This window comes from Mastigoproctus giganteus, chromosome 10 (genome assembly GCF_048544385.1).
Source record: "Mastigoproctus giganteus isolate SK-2022 chromosome 10, ASM4854438v1, whole genome shotgun sequence".
NCBI lineage: Eukaryota > Metazoa > Arthropoda > Arachnida > Uropygi > Thelyphonidae > Mastigoproctus > Mastigoproctus giganteus.
Window position 1 is genome coordinate 11,850,776 of NC_143584.1, and position 20,504 is coordinate 11,871,279.

At 35.5% G+C, this 20,504-nt stretch overlaps 2 protein-coding genes across 2 annotated transcripts; one reads left to right on the plus strand and one right to left on the minus strand.

The window, feature by feature from the left end:
• Nucleotides 1-2,033: 2,033 nt before the first annotated feature.
• On the minus strand, nucleotides 2,034-2,758 carry LOC150078704 (histone H2B-like). Its single transcript, XM_090383653.1, has one exon. It carries the CDS (start codon nucleotides 2,702-2,704, stop codon nucleotides 2,330-2,332), a length of 375 nt encoding a protein of 124 aa, XP_090239779.1. The 5' UTR covers nucleotides 2,705-2,758; the 3' UTR covers nucleotides 2,034-2,329.
• A 9,986-nt stretch (nucleotides 2,759-12,744) lies between these two features.
• On the plus strand, nucleotides 12,745-13,155 carry LOC150078705 (histone H3). The gene has a single exon (XM_090383662.1). It carries the CDS (start codon nucleotides 12,745-12,747, stop codon nucleotides 13,153-13,155), a length of 411 nt encoding a protein of 136 aa, XP_090239788.1.
• Nucleotides 13,156-20,504: the final 7,349 nt, after the last annotated feature.

Here is a 20,504-nt window from a genome sequence, read left to right on the forward strand (position 1 = left end):
ATCAGACCCAGATGACTCACCAACCATATTTTGGAAAAAATATGTCACTATTCTTAATCCTCTCATTTCAGTAAAAACTACTTGACACAGTAGTGCATAAACAACTTTTTCAAGCTTTGCTTTGTAAGTTTTCTCTGGGAGTCCTATTGCTGTTGTGGCTAAGGAGCTATAAAATACAATGTTCCAACAGTGTCATTATCCACAACACTGGGAACATTACATTTGCAGAGAACAAAAAACCCAATCAAGTGAAATCTGAACCTTTCAACTCAGTATGTGTTCTCTGGGAGTCATATTGCAGTCATGGAGGGTCACATTCCTCTTTTGGCTCAGGAGCCATATAATGCAACATTAGAAGTCTGAACCATTATCTAACTCAGTAGTTGTTTGTATCTATTCTCTATACCTATTGCTGCTATGTAGGGTCTCTTGAGGCTGTATAATGCAATGTTCCCATAGTGTCATATCTACTGATTTCTAAGCCTTTTATCTTACAGTTTACATTATTACTGATTGCTCTATCCTACAATACAAGTATCCAGGATTGCAACTTTGGAGTTCCTTGTATATGTTCTCTGGGAGACCTAGTGCTAGCTAGGGTCTTTGGCACCATACAATTAACACTACACTATGTTTGGCTATTATGTTCTGGCGGCATGATATCTTCTTGGTTATGCAGCTGGTCATAATCTTGTATATCATTGGGATGGATACAACTACAGTATTGGGTTCTGTGGAGTTATTTTTACTATTAATTAAATTTATTTGTTTCTGTACTGGGCATACAAGTCTTGATTTTATTTTTATGAATTAAATCAGCATGCTCTTTTTAATATATACAGTATTACATTTTTTTATGAATTAAATCAGCCATGATCTTAATATATATTCAGGACATTTCATGTTACTAAATTTAATTTAGTTTGCATTGGTTGTTATGCTAACTCAAACAGTGATCTAAATATCTTTTGTTAAAGAAGATGTAAATAAGTAATCCAGCAAAAAAAAGGTCAGTCTAAATGTCTTCCAATTCCAGATTTTTGAGAAGTGAGAAGTATTAAAAAAAAAAAATGTATTAGTGGCTCTGGTTAGCAGGCAAATGATGCAGTGTTCATAAAACAATAATTTAAAAAAAAAAATTAGAATTAAAAGCAGTTCAATTCATTCATTCCTTAAAACAGTTGAGTAGCCACCTGAACCCAGTGTGTAAATAAAAATCTGTATTAATGGCAACTTAAAAATGTTTGGCAATTACTTTAACCGCGGAAAAAAAAAACGCCGGCATTTGACGTTACCACACGGCTGCTATAACCGTTGATGTATGTTGTTCGGCCGCTGGAACCCATTAGACGAAACAAAAAAATAATAAAATATAAACCAGAAAAGAATTTACTTGCCGTAGCCAGTTCAACTTCAAAGAATGCTTTTCCTACAATTATGGTTGCCAAACAACTGCACATCAACTTACGAAGGCATAACATGACACATAGGCAGTTACAAATAGATTAAATGGATTACTTTGGGTAAATTAAGAACTACTAACCACCCACCTGAAATTAATCTTAGAGCGGAATGGAAGCCGCTTGATTATTCACAAATCAATAAACTTCTAGCTGAAGTCACTAACAGCACTAATCGAAGTTCACCAACGATGCATTGAAGTTTCATAAAATTTAGCGTTGATTCGAATTAGTACTGTCAACAATTCTTTTTTCAAAATACTGCTTTCCTTTAAACTCTGTCACTCAAAGTTCAGTTCAATTAAGTGCCGAAACCTTAGTATTGTTGAATACTTCGTTGTCGCAGCGTTTTTAATTGTTTTCAACAATTAAAAACGCTGCGACAACGAAGTTGAAAACAATCAAATTTAAATTAAGGGAATCGCTGGATACTTACCGAAAGCAACACACGAACTTTTCGTTGCCGAAAGTCCTTGACTTGAGAGGAAAAACCTAAATGGAAGTAAAAACACAACAGAAAACTACCGAAAGCTTTAATTTGCCGTGTAAGTTTTCCGATGAAGACAGACGTCATGTAACCAATGTTTTATTTAAAAAATAAAATGTATAATCGTTAATACTGGGTTTAATAACGAGCTTTAAAAGCAAGAAAGGCTAAAATAAAACTAAACATACTTTAGTCCTTAACTTTAAAAGTAATTGGAAGAGCCTTCGATAACGATGACTCTGTATAAAAGTATATACACAACTAATATATACACGAACTGCTTACGCTTACAATTATTGAGAAGTACGATCAGATATCCCTTCATCACTATTTGTGGCCCTAAAAAGGGCCGTTTTTTTTTTGTTGAAAACGTACTGTTCTACTACTTGGCACTTGTATACTTAGTAACAGCCTTTGTTCCTTCTGACACGGCGTGCTTAGCCAGTTCACCAGGTAACAGCAAACGAACAGCGGTCTGGATTTCCCGACTCGTAATAGTGGACCGCTTGTTGTAATGAGACAGACGGGAGGCCTCGGCAGCGATGCGTTCGAAGATATCGTTCACGAAACTGTTCATGATAGACATGGCCTTGCTGGAGACTCCAGTATCGGGGTGGACCTGCTTCAGCACTTTGTAGATGTAAATGCTGAAACTCTCCTTCCTCCTCTTCTTCTTTTTTTTCTTATCGCCAACACGGACATTCTTCTGAGCTTTACCCGCCTTCTTAACGGCTTTTCCACTTGGCTGAGGAGGCATCGTAACCAACACAATTAAAATAAACACACGCTAAAATCGACAAAAAATAAACAAGCATAGAGTACCACTGCTTCGCAAGCCCTTTTATACAAAATCGGAGGGATTGTACAGTCACTTCACGAGGACGCTCATGAGAGCTCCTATCCTTAGATTAAAGACCAATAGCAATAGAGCTAACATGTTGCCTTTCAGAGAAATAACCTACCAATAAGAAGACAGCTCTCGTGATGATTTTTTCTATGGAAAAGAATGGAGTACTGTAATATAAAATATTCAGTATCCATATGTATGAATAATACTAAACATTAATATTATGTTTGTAAAAAATAAATTATAAACCTTGCAGATCAGAAGGAATCACACTTATAAATTTCGTATTTCTTATAATTTATTTCTAGTTGTCTTTATTCCTTAATATATCAAAAAGTACCAATTAACATGTCTGACTAAGATTATTGTTTTATATTTTACAATAATACCGAGAAATAGAAAATATCGTTCAGAAATAAGATACAGTATATATTTATAATAGTCAACGATTATGAACTACCATTGTAATTATTAAGTTTAAATATTTTAATAGTAATGGCGTTTTATAACTATACTGACAATGCAACAAACAAAAATTGGAATGGCAATTCTGTCATTGTTAATCACTAATCAGGTCATGACGATCGTTGCAGGTCTTCCACAACGTGGGTGATGATATTCCAAGCAGTCCTTACCTCATTTAATACGACTAGGGAACATTCATAGCATTTGACTGGGAGGGAAAAACGAAAAGATAACTTTTGAAAAATATTCAGTGGTACCCCCTTTTTCACTTTTGCATGCTCTCCACATGCACAAGTGATCATGTTTATATTTATAAGACTTTCATTTTTACATAATAATATAAGCGATCCACTCTACTACTAAAAAGAAAATAAAAACTCATTACACTAAAGCTGAATTGAACCGAATGCGCTAAAAAAAAAAAAAAAAAATGGCAATATAATTAAACAAAAATGAAAAACCTAAAAATTAACGAGCTGTATTGTATATAATGTAAATTTATTTCTACATATGTTTATTAAAGTTTTATTCAGTTATAAATCAAGAATTAATTTAAATTAAACTCTTTGCTAAGCAAAGAGGTGCACAGTTTTGTTCATAAATTAAGATTTTATACCAGGCTATTTTTTTGGTTAAAATACACTTTCAAAAGGACAATTTCTGTACATATATATTTTCTTTTGTAGCATGTATTTTGTAATTTTATTGTAATGGTGGCCTGTATAGTGTCGATAATTCTATTTGTTTTTATTGCAATACAAAACTGTTACCCTGAGACAAACCTAAAAATAGCAGAAGGTCAGCACACTGCAACCATCGATAAGCAGATAACAACGGTTGGGGAGGGGGTTAAATGCAGACAAAACACTGATGTAGTCTGCCCACTGCCAATGGGTTGACCACTTACTGGTCGTGCGATTCAGCAATTTGTTCATGAGTACAAAAAAAAAAAAAAAAAAAAAAGGTCAGTTTGTAATTATAAAGAAACAGTAAAGTAAAATACCAGAAATGAAATGTTTTCTGTTCACGAATGCAAGTCATGTTTTCATCGGTAACAGGAAAAAATATCCGATTTTCTTTTTTTAACCCTAAAAATTATACATAACCACTTGATCTAACAAAGATTCAAGAAAAAATTCTTTAGCTTATCGCACAGTGTTGAAAGGGACACCGGTAATCCCTGAAAAAAAATATCCCATTTTCTTATTATTATAAAACTTAAGATTATTCAAGTATATTAAGATTATTATAATACTTAAACGTCTGGTTTTAATTTGTATGATTTTTTTGCTAATTTTAATCTGTGATTTTGATAATCTTAAATTGTGATTATTGTATACTGTATTTCCTTTTGTTTCCTATTATGTTTTTTCATATTCTCTTATTACAGTGATGATACTATCAAAAATGTTTCACATAATTTCAAAAATGAATATTATATAATATATATTGAAAAAGGTGAAGAATTCGTAAATGACTTGATTTATACAGATATCTAATAACAACAAAAAAGACAATTGTAATTATATATTTATTCAAATGAGAAAAAGAACAAAGCTACACATGGACAAAAAGAGACATTGAAATAAATGAAAGCATCAAACAATGATTCCAACCTTCGCATTGGTTGTTAGTTGTTTCATCATCAGCAAGAGCATTAGAGATAAAAAGATAATGCTTCCAAAAGCATTAGAGATAAAAGAGCAGAAATTTTAAAAACCTGTTCGAAGTATTTTGCCTACGCCTCTGAAACCGCCACTAACGTACTTGCAATCAAAATAATCCAGGAGATCAACAGCAAAGGCATAATTCTTAAAAAAAAAAACAGAAAGAGGCAAGACTCTAACATGGCAACAGGAAACAATAATCTGGGGAAAAAAATCACATTTGTTATGTAATCAAACGAAACATACCGCTGGTTTTAACTTCACTATTTTATAGTTAAAAAATATATATATATACCATTGTATGTGCAGTTATTTAAATCTTTCTTTTAATTGTACTATGAAGAAAAATGGTATTTTTTTATAATTGTGGCATTTTATGTAATTTTCAACTAAATAATCCACCAATTTCATTGCGGTTTCACTTTAGGGTTGAATCCCCCCCTGAAATCAAAGACGAAACAGTTGTTACTAATTTCATGTGGAGGTAACAAAGATGCATCCATTTTGCATCTTGGCTGTCTTATTTCTATACTGATTTGCTAAGCCTAGATTCTGTATTTTCCAGAATATGCTTGTCCCAGACGAAAGCTGCAACCAATTGATATATTTAGCCAGACCATACGACGCTGGCTTCTCGTGGTATGCAGCCACCCACCAATTTTGAAGAAAATTTCTTGAAGTTTCGTCCCCCCCCTTTTTCACCCACTAAATACATTGGTTTGTACGTTTCTTCTGCTTTTATCAACTTGATTTTGTTGAGAGCAGAATAAATTAATTTCGATTTTTTTTTGTTCTGTTTGCTCAAGAACTAACGATATGCTGTTAATTGTATTTATTATAATTATTTTTTTGTGATAATGTTTTTCGTTTCCCATTTAATGAACTGTTCTGTAAGGGTCGTATCAGACCAGTCACTTTTGTAGGCTCCCCGTTCCCCATAATTGCTTATCCCTTGCTAATCTTTCACCTGAAATTCGCTAGACCCCCCTGAATGCCAGGAAGGGTTGGTCCCAAGTGAATAACAAAACAAAGCCACTATTGAGAAGGTATTAAGAGTAAAAAGTAATCAGCAACCATGAGTCACCAGGATTAACTATTTTCTCACGATACTACCACCTTCAAGAGTACATGTATGGGGGGGGGGAGAATATATATTTTTATTATTATAGGTATATATTACAAACAACTCTGTATCTTTATGAATATTATATTATGAGAAAACAAAAGGAAATATTTATTTTTTAATATTTAAATACTAACAGCAGTATACCATCAGTTCACAAAACCACATTACTAACAATAATCACAAATTAAAATTGCTTCTTGCAAAGTTAAAATAAAAATTACTATTTTTAACTGGGGGGGGATAGATTTTATTACACCGGAGGTAAAACTTACCCCGGTCAGTCCCCTCCCCCTGGATTCAACACTGTGTGACAGTTAAAGAATTTTTTCTTGAAATTTTGTTAAATCAAGCGGCTATGTATAGTTTTTAGGGGAGAAAAAAAGGAGTGAATTGTTTTTTTCCCAGTTTGCTAAATATATACATTGCTTACTATATTAATCACGGAAGAAAGGTGAAATACGTGTTGTATGCAATTGTTATTAAAATGCAAGAAAAAATAAAAGGCATTACGAAATCGCAGTATAGGTATACTACGTCTGAGGTACAGTGTGTTATTGTAATAATATATTACAATGTTCAGTATTAGGTTGGGAGGTACGTATAGTGAAGTGAAAAGAATTAGCTCTGTATATTACTAGTTGATCAATTAATAATTAACTGGTAACAAGCAATTAGTTACTTAATTTTTACTTTTATTAATTCCTATGCCTACTTTCCTTTTTTCCTATGCCTTTAGAACTAACATAGGTTCTAGAAAAAATGCCCACTGAAAGAAGGTACGACGGAAAAAACAAGAAAAACAAACCCCGAACATGTTGAAATATATAAGCGTATATGGGATATATAAAATAGCAGACACAGTACTTATATATTTATTTAAATACAAATAAAATGAAAATATTATTGGTTGGAGCTATGCCAACGAATGTGGGTTTGTTTTTGCATAAGCATAATTTGCCTTTACCTTATTAGAAATAGTAATTTCCATATGAAAAGATATTTAATGCAATAAATATTAAGTTACCAATGGTAATGAAAAAAAAAAAAAAAAAAAGAAAGAACCAGAAACAATACAAAGACAATCGTGATGAGATTTATGGGTTTAAGTCCCATAAAATTGCTCATTCGCGGATTAGTAATTTTTCGACCTTGATATAATTAAGGGATTACGTCATGCACTCGGGGGGAGGGGGTATTTATGTGCATTTTTTCCCCATAATGTAATATTTGATCCTGGTGATATTTTTCCTTGGTATTTTTAAATTAAAATAAATACGATTGCCACTTTTGTTTCTCCTTCATTTTTAAAAGGAGGCAAACTTTTACTATGCAAAATGCATAGGTGGAAAAATTCCCAACTCTGGACATATAAAAACATCATTACAGAACACAGTACGTACAGGTGAACAGCGTTCATCTTTAATTAAATAATGTTTTTTTATAATGTTGCAGATTCCCAAATCCCTCAATCTCGGTTAAAATTTAAATCCCTTCCCACCCCAAGTTGTGCTACTGCTCATTTGCTTTTGAGGAAAATACACAGAATAAATGCGTTCGATGATCTGAAATAGATTTTCGGAAGTTTTTTTTTTTTTTTTTTGTGGACCATCGAACTCGATTTATAATTGTAAATTCCGCGTTTCATTTTGCGGTAAACGGCACAGCGAAAATCCCGCTTTCAGCTTTAGACTGGTACATCATTCCTTCGTGTAAGCACCCTAATTACTTATCCATTGTCGTTCCATCAGAAAGCCGGGTCGATAAACAGCAGGGATTAATTTGCAGATTGGAATTCCAATCTGCAGATTAACAAATAAACAGATTGGAATTCCACATTGTAACTGTATGACTGGACAAACGTGAGTTTATGAAGAACACGTGACAACGGGTAAGAAATAAGCCCTCTTGATACGACGGAAGCGGAATTATAGTGAGACGGTTTTGTTTTTCCCTTGAACGCGGGAAATTTAAAAATCCAATAGTGATCAGTCCTCTCCCTTTAGGGCTCAAAACAGCCTCGATTCTTCGTGGCACGGAAACGAGAGTTGAAAGCGTGCCAGGGATGCTGTTCCATATTGACTCAATTAATTCCCACATTGTTGCAAATTAGTCACTTTTTCTGTTCAAATATTGCGGCAGAGAAACAGCAAGTGGCAAAAGGTGGTAACGTCAGTAATCGTTAAAAAAAAAAAAAAAAAATCAAATGGACGTTTCTGATTGATAAATTAAGTCTCATTGCCAGAACCGTGCAATTTCTGACCTGACAAAACGCGTTATCCTGTTAATAAAAGAACCCACTCTTCTAATAGAACTGTGCATCCAAACGTGCCTCACCCAGAGGCGAAAATATAAATTTCAGGCTACCTTCCAAAACCGAGTCTTACGTGAACCATAGAACACCAGCCATCGGGTTCCTTGACTCCTTTCCCACCGCGGTTTGGTAGATTCTCCCGTGGTATCAAAATGACCAAAGTCCAACAACTTTGGTATATTTAATGGACATAATTCACCTATGGTGTGCCGTTTGGTGGTATTACAATCAGAAGCGGATTAAGGTCGGTTGAGGCCCCGGGCTCAGAAGAAAATATTGGGCCCTTAAAAAAACAGAGAGAGACAGAGAAAATAAAAATACATGTTAACCATTTTTTTTAAATAAATAAAAAATATTATGTACTATTAATGTTTTATTTCCAATAAAATTTGAATATAATATATGTATAATTTAATTAATAATAGCATAATAATAATCACAAAGTTTTGAACTAATAGTTGAACATATTAGTTTAACTATTAGTTGAACTAATATGTTCAACTAATTTGTTGGGTTTTTTGCGTGGGCCCTTCAGAAGTCGAGGCCCAGGGCGCGCGCGCCTTTAAATCCTCCTCTGATTACAATTATATTACAGCTATACTCATTTCAGCTGTAATTTATGGTATGACAATTACGGCCCATAGCAATTTGGCTCTGTATCTAAGGTATTTGAGGCGAGTTCAAATTAGCTCAATTGAGGCGAGCCCAAAATTCGAACTCATACCTAAAAAAACCTGTCGACTGATACAATATTGAACAAATGTTTTTACTTCCCACTAGCAAATGCAAGTAAGGCATATTCTTTTATAGTGTATGCTTGTCTCTAAATGTATCAAAAACTCACTTTCGGTGTGGTGGGGGAGGATTACAATGGCTGTCTGAGACCGAACGTATAGACAGGAAAACTCCAGGCGTTTTCCATAGAGTGGAATGGGCTAGCATAATAATTAGACAGTACTTACCTAGACATTTTTCTTTTTAGAATGATGAATAGGTCATCTAGTTCAGATACTGATATCGAACTTTTTAAATTCTGGAAGAACGCAAAACAGAAAAAAATCATAAAGCAGAATGACTGCTTTGCTTTGCTTAGAACTGCTCGATGCAGATAAATCCGAAGAATGTGACAATGTATAAGCACAGACTTTAACTTTATAGAATAAATGTTAAAAAAAAAAAAAAACCACGAATTTCAAAATTTATAAATAGAATTTTCCCCATTGAATTCTCAAATCATTATTTAAATATCCGATACAAATGTGTAGCAGCAAGCTCGAAGCAACACTTATAAAAAAAAATTGCGGATTTGGAAGTTTAGATTTATTTTCACTTTTTTTAGTCCAGTGCAATGAAAACAATATTTTAAGCCAACAAATAAAGAAGACGATAGGAAAATTAAAAACAGCCAGTTCTTTATTGGTTTACATGAAATCATAAGATAAACAGAGCAGACGAGACGAAAATTTAAAAGCCAGTTTTTTTTATTGGTTTACATGAAAATTGCAGAAGATAATGAGCAGTAATATTAAGATGAAACAAAAGAATAATTAATGATTGACTGACATTGAAAATTCCGATATTTTATACACTATTACCCTAAGTCCAAAAACGGTGATGTCCACTGAAGAACTTACTTCTTGTCTTGATTTTTTTTGCTTGAAGTTTGTTTTTTTTTACTAGTAGTAGTTGACTTTAGTGTGTTTGAGTTCTTAACTTCTTTTGTAATTCGGCTCGCTTTCCTCTCACTTTTCCTTTTCCTCTCATTTTCTATGAACTTGTACGCCGGACTAATTTTAAAGGAACCTGCAGCCCCCTTTCCTTTTGTCTGGAGCAAAATTCCATGAGCCACTGCAGTCTTTACATATTTCTTGATTACCGTGTCGAGCCGTTTGGCATTTATCTTGTGGTGGGCCAAGATGTACTTCTTGATTGCAGGAAGGGAAGAACTGCCATGCTCATTTAGTTCGGTAAGAGCTTCGTGTACCATAGCAGATATCTTCGGATGTGACGAAGCCACTTTTGATGTGCTTGGAATATTGTCACTAGCCATTTGCAAAACTGCACATAACAACAAATCGCGAAATAAAGGAATTATTTTGAATGTTGAGTTATATACATATCCTGTCGGCCGTCGATGGAAGCTGCTAAATTGAAAGGTGCTCACGGTAATTGGTATCAATATTATTGGAATTTTTTCATAGGACAGTTAACGTGCACGCACCGTAGAATATCAAATATAAACAGTACTACAAAATCTACGGATTACACTAAATCATTTTTCGCCTTAAACACTTGCAGCTCTTCTCCCCCAAATTCCTCGATTTCTGTCCCTCAGATAACCTTACATTTAGAATTGTTCAACTTTATTTGCCATTTTTCGGATAATATACGAACAAGTCTTTCTAAAGTATCATGACCTGGTACGAATTATTAACTACCCTCCCAATCTTCAAATCGTTAGCAAACTTTGAGAGCTACCCTTGGATACCCTCGCCAATATAATAAATGAATACATTTTCTGTTTACACTCTGGGACGGTTAAATAAGCTCAGAAGAGTTCACGCGATAGACAATACAAGAACCTCACCGTATTTAGCAATTATACAGGCTTGAAACACGGTGAACTCAAACAGACTTGGATCAGCGTCTGGACTCGGTCCGACTAATCTGATTTTTTCGCTCTTGTATTATTACGAATATACTGGACGTCCACTGCTTACTAAAATGTTTACATCAGTTTTTGGGTGGCAGTAATCTATTATGAATTTCTTGTCCTTTTTATTAAAATTGAATTACTATATTTCATTTAATTGGAAAATATTATCAGGAACCAGTAGCGCCCCCAAGGAATACTGTCAAGTTTTTATGTTAGATTAGCTACGATGGTGTCATTTCTCCTTATTGATTATCAGAAAACCACTTCATACAAAGAAAAAGGCATTTTATCTTCTTAAACCATACATGGTGGCAGAGTACTATCGGTTCCAATGGGCCTCATCTTTTCTTTTGTAAAGCTACTGGCCCAGTGGTAATGGCTGCCTGATCAACCGGTCCAATTTGTCCTTGTCCAGTAGTGGTCTGCACGTTGCCTACAACACTATATTTTCATATTACATATATTGTTTTGTTTCGCGGATTTAAACTGAGATCGAAAATAAAAATTATTGTATTAAAATATTATTAAAAGCATTATTATGTCCTATTTATAAATCGTAAGTGAACGAATGTGGAACATATTTGAAATTATCACTGCCTCCCTTTTACAATTCTTACCCAACAACCTTTTGGGGTAGGGTATAGTCTTCCCCTTATCATGTAGCAGTAAAAAAAAAAAAAAAAAAAATCCACATTATTCAGGTCATATGGGGAAAGGGACTATAGCTCTTACCTAGAGTAGATAAGTATAAGCTGTGATTACCTAGGACCTTCCATGAATTATTTGTATAATTAGAGCACCAACTGGCTTTTAAAAGGCTCCTCACAAAGTTGGCCTCTCCTCATACTTAAGAGCTAGAAACAAATGTTTTCTTCCGATTTACAATAGTAGTATGGGACTGGTTCCTCTATCATTTCTTATTTTTAATTATTTAACAAAGAATTGTTTGACATTTATATATTACCCCGAATGTAGAAACTTATTATTATTTTTAAATATTGCAACGCTGCCTCATCGAAGGAATAACCTTCAATAGTTTTCACATAATTTTGATTAACTTTTGTCGAGTTACTTTTTGTGAATAATGACATAAAGAAAACAATTTTGGGTTAAAATAATTTTGTTTTCTAAGCAAAATACACAATTTATCATTACCAAGACCGATCTTTGTACGATTTTGTCAACAATAATGCACAAAGGAGAACTTTCCCATGATATTTTAAAGTTAATTATAATAATCTATTAAGTGTTTGTCTCCATAAAATAATTAACAGGAAAATAAAATGTTTTGTTTTACAGTACGATTGAGAAACCTGATCATTAAAATTAAAAACTTAACTCTCCCTCCATTGGCGAGTTATTAACCAATGAGATGGTACTATTCATGTTATCACAATTCCAAGTGCAGTGCGAAATATTTAATGTTTGAATAATCTCGGCAATAATTTTTTTCAATAAATTTTTCATAGCTTGCTAAAATACAGTGGAATCACACAGATTCTACTTTAAGAAAACTTTTGTTTTTTAAACAAAGAACGTACTTTGTATTGTTAGCGCCAATCTGACCAATCACGTAAGCCCTTTTGTTGATAGTGAGATCTAACCAATCAGCTACCTTGTTTGAAGCAGCTACGTATATATACACCGTGGCCCGCGAGATTTCGGATTCCAATTTATTTTTTGCTGCGTGAGTGTTGGTTTGTTCTTTTAACATTGCACGATAAGATGGCCCGTACTAAGCAAACGGCTCGAAAATCCACTGGAGGCAAGGCACCTAGGAAACAGTTGGCCACCAAAGCTGCTAGGAAAAGTGCCCCAGCTACTGGAGGAGTGAAGAAACCTCATCGTTACAGGCCTGGCACCGTTGCTCTTCGTGAAATTAGAAGATATCAAAAATCCACCGAATTATTGATAAGAAAGCTCCCTTTCCAACGTCTTGTTCGCGAGATCGCCCAAGACTTTAAGACTGATCTTCGTTTTCAGAGTTCTGCTGTAATGGCACTGCAGGAAGCAAGTGAAGCTTATTTGGTAGGTCTCTTTGAGGACACGAACTTGTGTGCTATTCATGCAAAGAGAGTTACCATCATGCCTAAAGACATTCAGCTTGCTCGTCGTATTAGAGGAGAACGTGCATAAACTCCCACATTTTTTTAAATAAAAAGGCCCTTTTGAGGGCCACCATATGTTGATGAAGGGATTATCTTTCGTACATTTATCAAATTGCAACTTTATTTCAATACTAAGTTTATTTACTTCGATTTTTTGAAAAGAATACAAATAACTTTTGTTGCCTTTCAAATTTGGATCTGTACCAGGTAGGAGTGGTAGTGAATCTTAAATGTCTTACAAGTGAAAAAAAAAAAAAACTTCAAGAATTGAAGGAACCGTAAATCCAGCTCTCAAAATCTGTCTAACGGAAGTTTATATATATTTATATATATACAGTATATAAATAACTTAACGAAAACAATGGCGGTCAGTACCGGACGAACTGGTGCAAAATCTAATTTTTTTTTTAAGTCTGCTTTATCGCCATACTACTTTGACAAACGAAACTTGGCTCATTCGAAAGCCAACTTTATGATTGGGTAAAAAGCAACGACCGTAAAAAAAAAGTAACTTCGAGAACATTTAATATTTGCAAAGTTACTTTTTGTATTAACCGTATAATATAAAACAGTCTGAAGGTCGTAAGAAACGTATCACGAAAGATCGGATTGCACCCATCTCTTTAATTAAGTAGAGATAAGATTTATTCAGTGCGTGCCATGCCACGAAGAATTTTTTTTCCAAGTATGGAACAATACTGCACTTCCAAAAGTCTCATCCAGTTCACGAAAGTAGTTCAAACTGCTGTAACACTTCATTATGACGACACTAATAACGGTTTGTTTTTGATGAATTCCTGATATTGGGTTTGTTTTTCGATAAACTTATTCGTGTGTATGAGAAATTCAGATATGTAGTCGGTAACTTTGGGTTCAGATAAGTTTTGAATATATTCATGTTATTTGGAGTTACTAAATATCAATATCATGCCATTGCATTTCGAATTTTTTTTTGTCTGTTTCTAGTTAAGTTTAAAAATTGTCAGTCACTGAAATCGATAGGCCATAGCGCCATCTCGCGAACATCTGATGCACTTGTCCAATGTTTTATGTTGCAACAATGGCCTAATGTAGACACTTCGGTTTGTCTTAAAAATTCATGAACATGACCACAACAGCACCAGTTCGGGATGAGTGGACGCATCGCATTTCTTTTAAATTTTAAGAATAGCCCCTTTCTCTTCTGTTAATTGTGATATATTCAGGAAACTTAACTATTTTAGGTTTTAATTAGCGGGTTAGTTGACTGCAGGTCATAGGTTCGGGGTTTATAATTCTCAATTCTATGAAACTGCACTAAGTTGCAAATCTTTCGCATATGTTTTTAGAGACCTGGCCGTTTAGATCAGTTGCATTCTACCCTTTAGTACATTACTAATCTTGTAGTACTAACCGCCCCCCTTCCTAGTTGTAAAATAAGATGCCCCAACGGATGGTTTCAGTCCCTGTATCTTTTTTATGTACATTTTGAAATGGTGGGGGGGGGGGAGAACTTGACATTCACCTCGGCTGCCTAATGATATCAGCCACTAAAAAATAAAGAATAGAAAATATCCCAATGCTGTACAGCTTTTCTGTATTTGTCAGAATATATTTCTCTCTTAGTTGCATGATTGCATCTAATATTACCATTTGTAATCGTGAATTGTCAAAGCAATTTTACAAATAAGCATTAAGTAAAAAGATGAACATTTTCAATGCCATTCACAAGGAACAAATAAATAAACTTTAGCATTGTATTTATGGTGGGGTGTCTCTCATGGAGACGGCTAACAGTGGTTAGCATTGTACAGTATTAACATATTAAAAAATTAATATTTATGTTCCCTTGTCTTTTTACACATAGACAAATGGTGAAAGCAACAACTTCTGGATCCTGTACTACACCATAAGAGAAAATAATTATCCTCATGCAGGAAGTGCAGTGAATGAAAAGGGAAGTTCAGACTGATCGTTTATGATGGGCAGGAAGAAGTGTCATAGTTCTTGTAGTAGTAGTAGTGGCATGTGATGCAAGAAAGCAAGTGTATGAGCTTATGCAGCATCAGCCAAAAAAAAAAAAAAAAAAATCACACCATTCCCTCCAAATGCCTGTCCAGTTCCTCCTTAAATTTATTTAACCTGTCAACTTCCACGACAGATGGAAGTTTGTTCCAGCAATTAACCACCCACTGGCTAAAGGCAAATTTCCACACATCTATTCTACATCTGTCTTTTCTTAATTTGAATTTGTGCCCCCTTAGGTTCGTAATCTGAACAAGTGGAAGGATCCCATCAGAATTCAGTGTGCTCAACCCATTCAAGGCTTTAAAAACTGTTTTCAGATACGGACCACATTTGAAGTACAGACTATGGACCAAAATATATTAAATTATACATCCAAAAATATTAACTATTTTTGAATAATAAAATTTTAAGCCTCAAATTCAACATTTAGTGCAATTGCATCATTTATGTATTAATGATGCAAATGCAGAAAATGTCATAGTTTGAAGCTTTCTCCCCCAAAATTTTATTAGTTTAATAAGTATACCTTTTGGCAATTTATATATTGTGATAATAAGTCATAACTGGATAATTGGATCATCAACTCAACTTTAGGTATCTACCACAGATGAGAAGATAACTAGCTTTGAAATACCAGGGTACCTGCCCACCCACCCACCGATGAAAAGCCAATCAGTTTTGAAACGGTGCCGTCTGGAGAGGGTCTTGATGGGGCCCTCGTTACTGCGAATAGGTAACAACAGTCTTCCCTAATGAGGGAGCTCTGGGGATTTATGAGTGGTTTAGTTCAGTGAGGAGTACCTGGCCCTTTCCTTTCTCAATGGCATTTCTTCTTCTTTCTCTCCTACTATCACTTTCCTACAACTTTTTGCTTTCCTAAGTTTAATAGTAGTAGTAATGGAGGTATGTGAGGAAAAAGCAAGCGTATGAGCTTATGTAGCATCACCCAAAAAAAAAAAAAAAAAAAAACCAGGTTCACACATCCATTCCCTCTAAAAGTTTGTCCAGTTCCTCCTTGAATTTATTTAAGCTATCAACTTCCACAACGACAGATGGAAGTTTGTTCCAGCAATTAACCAGCCGCTGGCTAAAGGAGAATTTCTGCACATCTATTCTACAACTGTCTTTCCTCAATTTGAATCTGTGCCCCCTTAGGTTCGTAATCTGAACAAGTGGAAGGATCCCATCAGAATTTAGCATGCTCAACCCATTCAAGGCCTTGCACACCTCAATCAGATCAATTCACAGGTGCTTAGTCTCCAGCCGCTGCAATTTGCAGAACTTAAGCCTTTCTTGGTAAGAGGACCCCTTCATTCCCCTCACCAATCTTGTTGCCCTTCTCTGTACATGTTGAAGCAACTCTACATCCTTCCTAAAATGAAGCCTCCAGACCTGTATGCGGTACTCAAGGCGTGGCCTGACCATTGCCTTATACAAAGGGATAATCACCTCCTTTTCCCTACTAGCAAAATTCCTGTATATCATTGACAATACCCCATGACCTGCTGTGGCATTCTGTCTGCATTGCTCAGAAAACTTCATATCTGACTGCACATTTACTCCAAGATCTTTTTCATTTTCTACCACCCTAAGTGTAGTACCACACAGTTGGTATGTTTCTCTGTAGTTATTTCTACCCATATGCAGTACTTTGCATTTGTCAAAGTTAAACTTCAGTTGCCACTTCTCAGCCCATCTGCCAAAATTTTCTAGATCCTGTTGCAGTAGCACACTGCCATTACTAACCCTGCCAATCTTTCTATCATCTGCAAACTTGGACATTAAGCCTGATATACCTTTGTCAATATCATTGATGAAGGATGGTATGTGGATAACACAGTGTTTTATCCCATACCTTTCTTGAAACGTGTCATCTGGTGGGTTAGTATTCAACTGAGAATATGTAACAACAGACATTCTGTACTGGGAAAGAGTTGCTTATTTGAAGCATGTGGGGAGGACTTGAGAGATCTAACAATATGAGATATTGTAACAATGGCCTAATGTACACACTTTGGTTTGTCTTAAAAAATTCATGAACATGACTGCAACAGCAGTCAGGAACTTTATTGCCACACCAAGTAGATGAATTTTTAAGACAAACCAAAGTGTGTACATTAGGCCATTGTTACAATATCTCATATTGTTAGATATCTCAAGTCCTCCCCCCATGCTTCAAATAAGCAACTCTTTCCCACTACAGAATGTCTGTTGTTACGTATTCTCAGTTGAATACTAACCCACCAGATGACACGTTTGAAAAAAGGTATGGGATAAAACAGTGTTATCCAGTTCGTAAATGAATGGAAGTGATATGTTGTAGTTCAAACTTAATCTAAGAGATGGTAGTATGCATATTGGATAAAAATGCAGTTAAGCAGGAGGTCTTGACAACTAAATGTGAAACTACATGACTTACTTGGCGTGGTTGATGGTTCTGAGTAGCAGTGGTTGACATCTTACAGTGTTTATCCCACTTGCTGCTGTTTTAAAATCGGGAAATCATTTTCCGATTTTAAAACAGAGGGGGGGGGATAAATACCCCAACCAAGCTAAGCAACAACCCTCTTTGACAACATAAACTGCAAGTTTATTCACTTTATCCAGATTATTGAAGTGCATTTCCTGAGTGAGGTCGCAATTTCAATAGTAAGACGGCAGGTTCTTGTCGCATGACGGTGGCCCCGCCCATTTCCCACTTTTTCTGCAGATGCTTCTGACAAACATGGCATAGGACAGATCAACCATCCACCCTACTCTCCCAAACTAGCACTAGTGGATTTCTTCCTCTTTCCCAAGGAGAAGACTTCCCCGAAAGGAAATATTTCAGAATATTTTTAGTAGTAATAGTTTTTGCCATATAATGCAAGGAAGCCACAGGCTTTTGCTGCACTGGCAAAAAAAAGAAAAGTTGATAAGAACACACAAATTAATGCTTCCCTCCTCACACAGGTAATTATCCAGTTGTCCTTTGAATTTATTCAAAGGACAACTGTATTAGCCTCAACTACCTGTGAGGAAAACTTGATTCAGTAATCAATGACTTGCTGGCTAAAAGAAGACTTCCTACAATCTAATCTAAACTTCAACCTCTGTAATTTGAATTTATGATCCCTAGTTCTGGAATTTTTTATAACAGTGAGGGTTTCACCTTCATTTTACTAATCGCTCTCAGAGCCTTATAAACCTAAATCAGGTCACTTCTGAGGTGCCTGGTTGCCAAGCTCTGTAGCCCACATAATTGGAGTCTTTCCTCATGGTTGTCCTTCTGCCAATATCACTATTCGAGTTGCCAGTCATTGGACCCTTTGCTTTGGATGCCTTTACTGACTTTTCAGAAACTTTTAGAATGGTATAATGAGTGTATTTAATCAGGTGGTTTATTAATTTGAATAAAAATAAAACCATTTTTGAGTTCCCTCACTTTGCTCTTTTTATTGCACCAGTCTGGGAACTTTATTGACACACTCTATGTGATGTCACTATTTTTTTAATACAATGTTATGTGTTATTTCACATATGTAGTATACTTTGGGTTGTTATAGGCATACCTGTATTTTCCATCACTGTTAATGGAACTGGGGGCTGTTGCAAAAAGTCTTATTTTCTTCAGAACTCAACTCTCTGTAATTTATCTTTCATAATGGCAAGGTAACTTTCCTTGGTGATTCACAACTCCAGTTGGTTTCAATGTTCTAGATACACTGAACCAGCAGGTCGAGCTGTATAGGTTTTTTGCAGTTATTAATGCCTTACTCAACTTACCATATACTTCTAACTACATACCCAACACATTTTGTCTTTTTCTCACCAACAACCTTTTGAAGTATACAGTCAAAATTAGTGGTCCTTTAAGCACCTCAGGCCAAAACTTGGCGATATCTTTTCCAACAGAGTCTCTTATGGCCATTCTAGCCTCATTACCAGAATGAAATGGAATGATTTGGATGATTTGTATTCCTCATTTGCTTGGTTACATTAATGATTTTAATCTCTTGATCGTAATGTTTTTTGGATTCTGTCAGTGAAATTATTCTTTCAAGGATGAAATCCTTTATTCTGTGTTCCAATCTAAACCTAAAAGATGTGGTAAAGCTGTTCAAGATAAGAATGAGCTTACCAGCAGACTGTTTGCACTGCTCAGAGAACATATCAGATTGTATAACTATCATATATCAGATTGTGTCATCATCAGCCATTTTCAATCCACTGCAGGATGAAGGCCTCTCCAGCAACTTTCTAGTTCCTTCTGTTTTGTGCAGTGGCCATCCATTTACTACCACAAACTCATGAATTTAGCATTAGCATTAGCATTAGCATTAGTAGAGGCATATGATGCAAGAAAGCAAGCTTATTCAGCATCAGCCAAAAAAAAAGAAAAAAAAAAAACAACCACTACTCCCATTTCACCCCTCAATTCGTTCGAAATACCTGTCCAGCTGAGCCTTAAATTTGTTTAGGCTATCAACTTCAACAACAAGCGATGGAAGTCTATTCCACAAACCAACTACCCGCTGGCTAAAGGCGAATTTCCGCACATCTATCCGACATCCGTCCTTCCTCAATTTGAATTTATGCCCTCTCAGGTGATTATTCTGAGCAAGAGGAAGAATTCCATCGGCATTGAGCATGCTCAAGCCATTCAAAGCCTTGTACACCTCTATCAGATCACCTCGGCGATGCCTAGTCTCCAGGCTCTGTAATTTGCAAAACTTAAGCCTTTCTTCGTAAGAGCAACCCTTTGTTCCATTCACTAATCTTGTTGCCCTTCTCTGTACTCGTTTCAGCAGCTCTACATCCTTCTTGAAATGAGGCCTCCAGACCTGTATACAGTACTCAAGGTGTGGCCTGACCAATGCCTTATACAAGGGAATAATCACATCCCTGTCCCTGCTAGAAAAATTCCTGTATATCATTGACAAGACACCATGAGCTACTCTTGCAGCTCGTCTGCACTGCTCAGAGAACTTCATATCTGCCTGCACAATTACCCCCAGGTCCTTTTCATTCTCTACCACTGTCAGCGTAGTACCACAGAGTTGATACGTTGATCTGGGGTTACTGTTTCCCATATGTAGTACTTTACATTTGTCAATGTTAAACTTCATTTGCCACCTCTCAGCCCATCTGCTCAACCTTTCCAGATCCTGTTGCAGCAGCATAGTATCAGTAGTGTCCTTAACAACCCTGCCAACCTTTGTATCGTCTGCAAACTTGGACATTAAGCCTGATACACCATCATCAATATCATTTATAAATACAGAAAACAACAATGGACCCAACACTGAACCCTGAGGAACTCCACTAATAACATTAGTCCACGTTGAGCAGTGTCCATTGATTACCACTCTCTGTCTTCTGCCACTCAAC

Coding starts and splice junctions, on each gene's coding strand:
- LOC150078705 (XM_090383662.1), top strand. CDS start 12,745: ATGGCCCGTACTAAGCAAACGGCTCGAAAATCCACTGGAGGCAAGGCA.
- LOC150078704 (XM_090383653.1), bottom strand. CDS start 2,704: ATGCCTCCTCAGCCAAGTGGAAAAGCCGTTAAGAAGGCGGGTAAAGCT.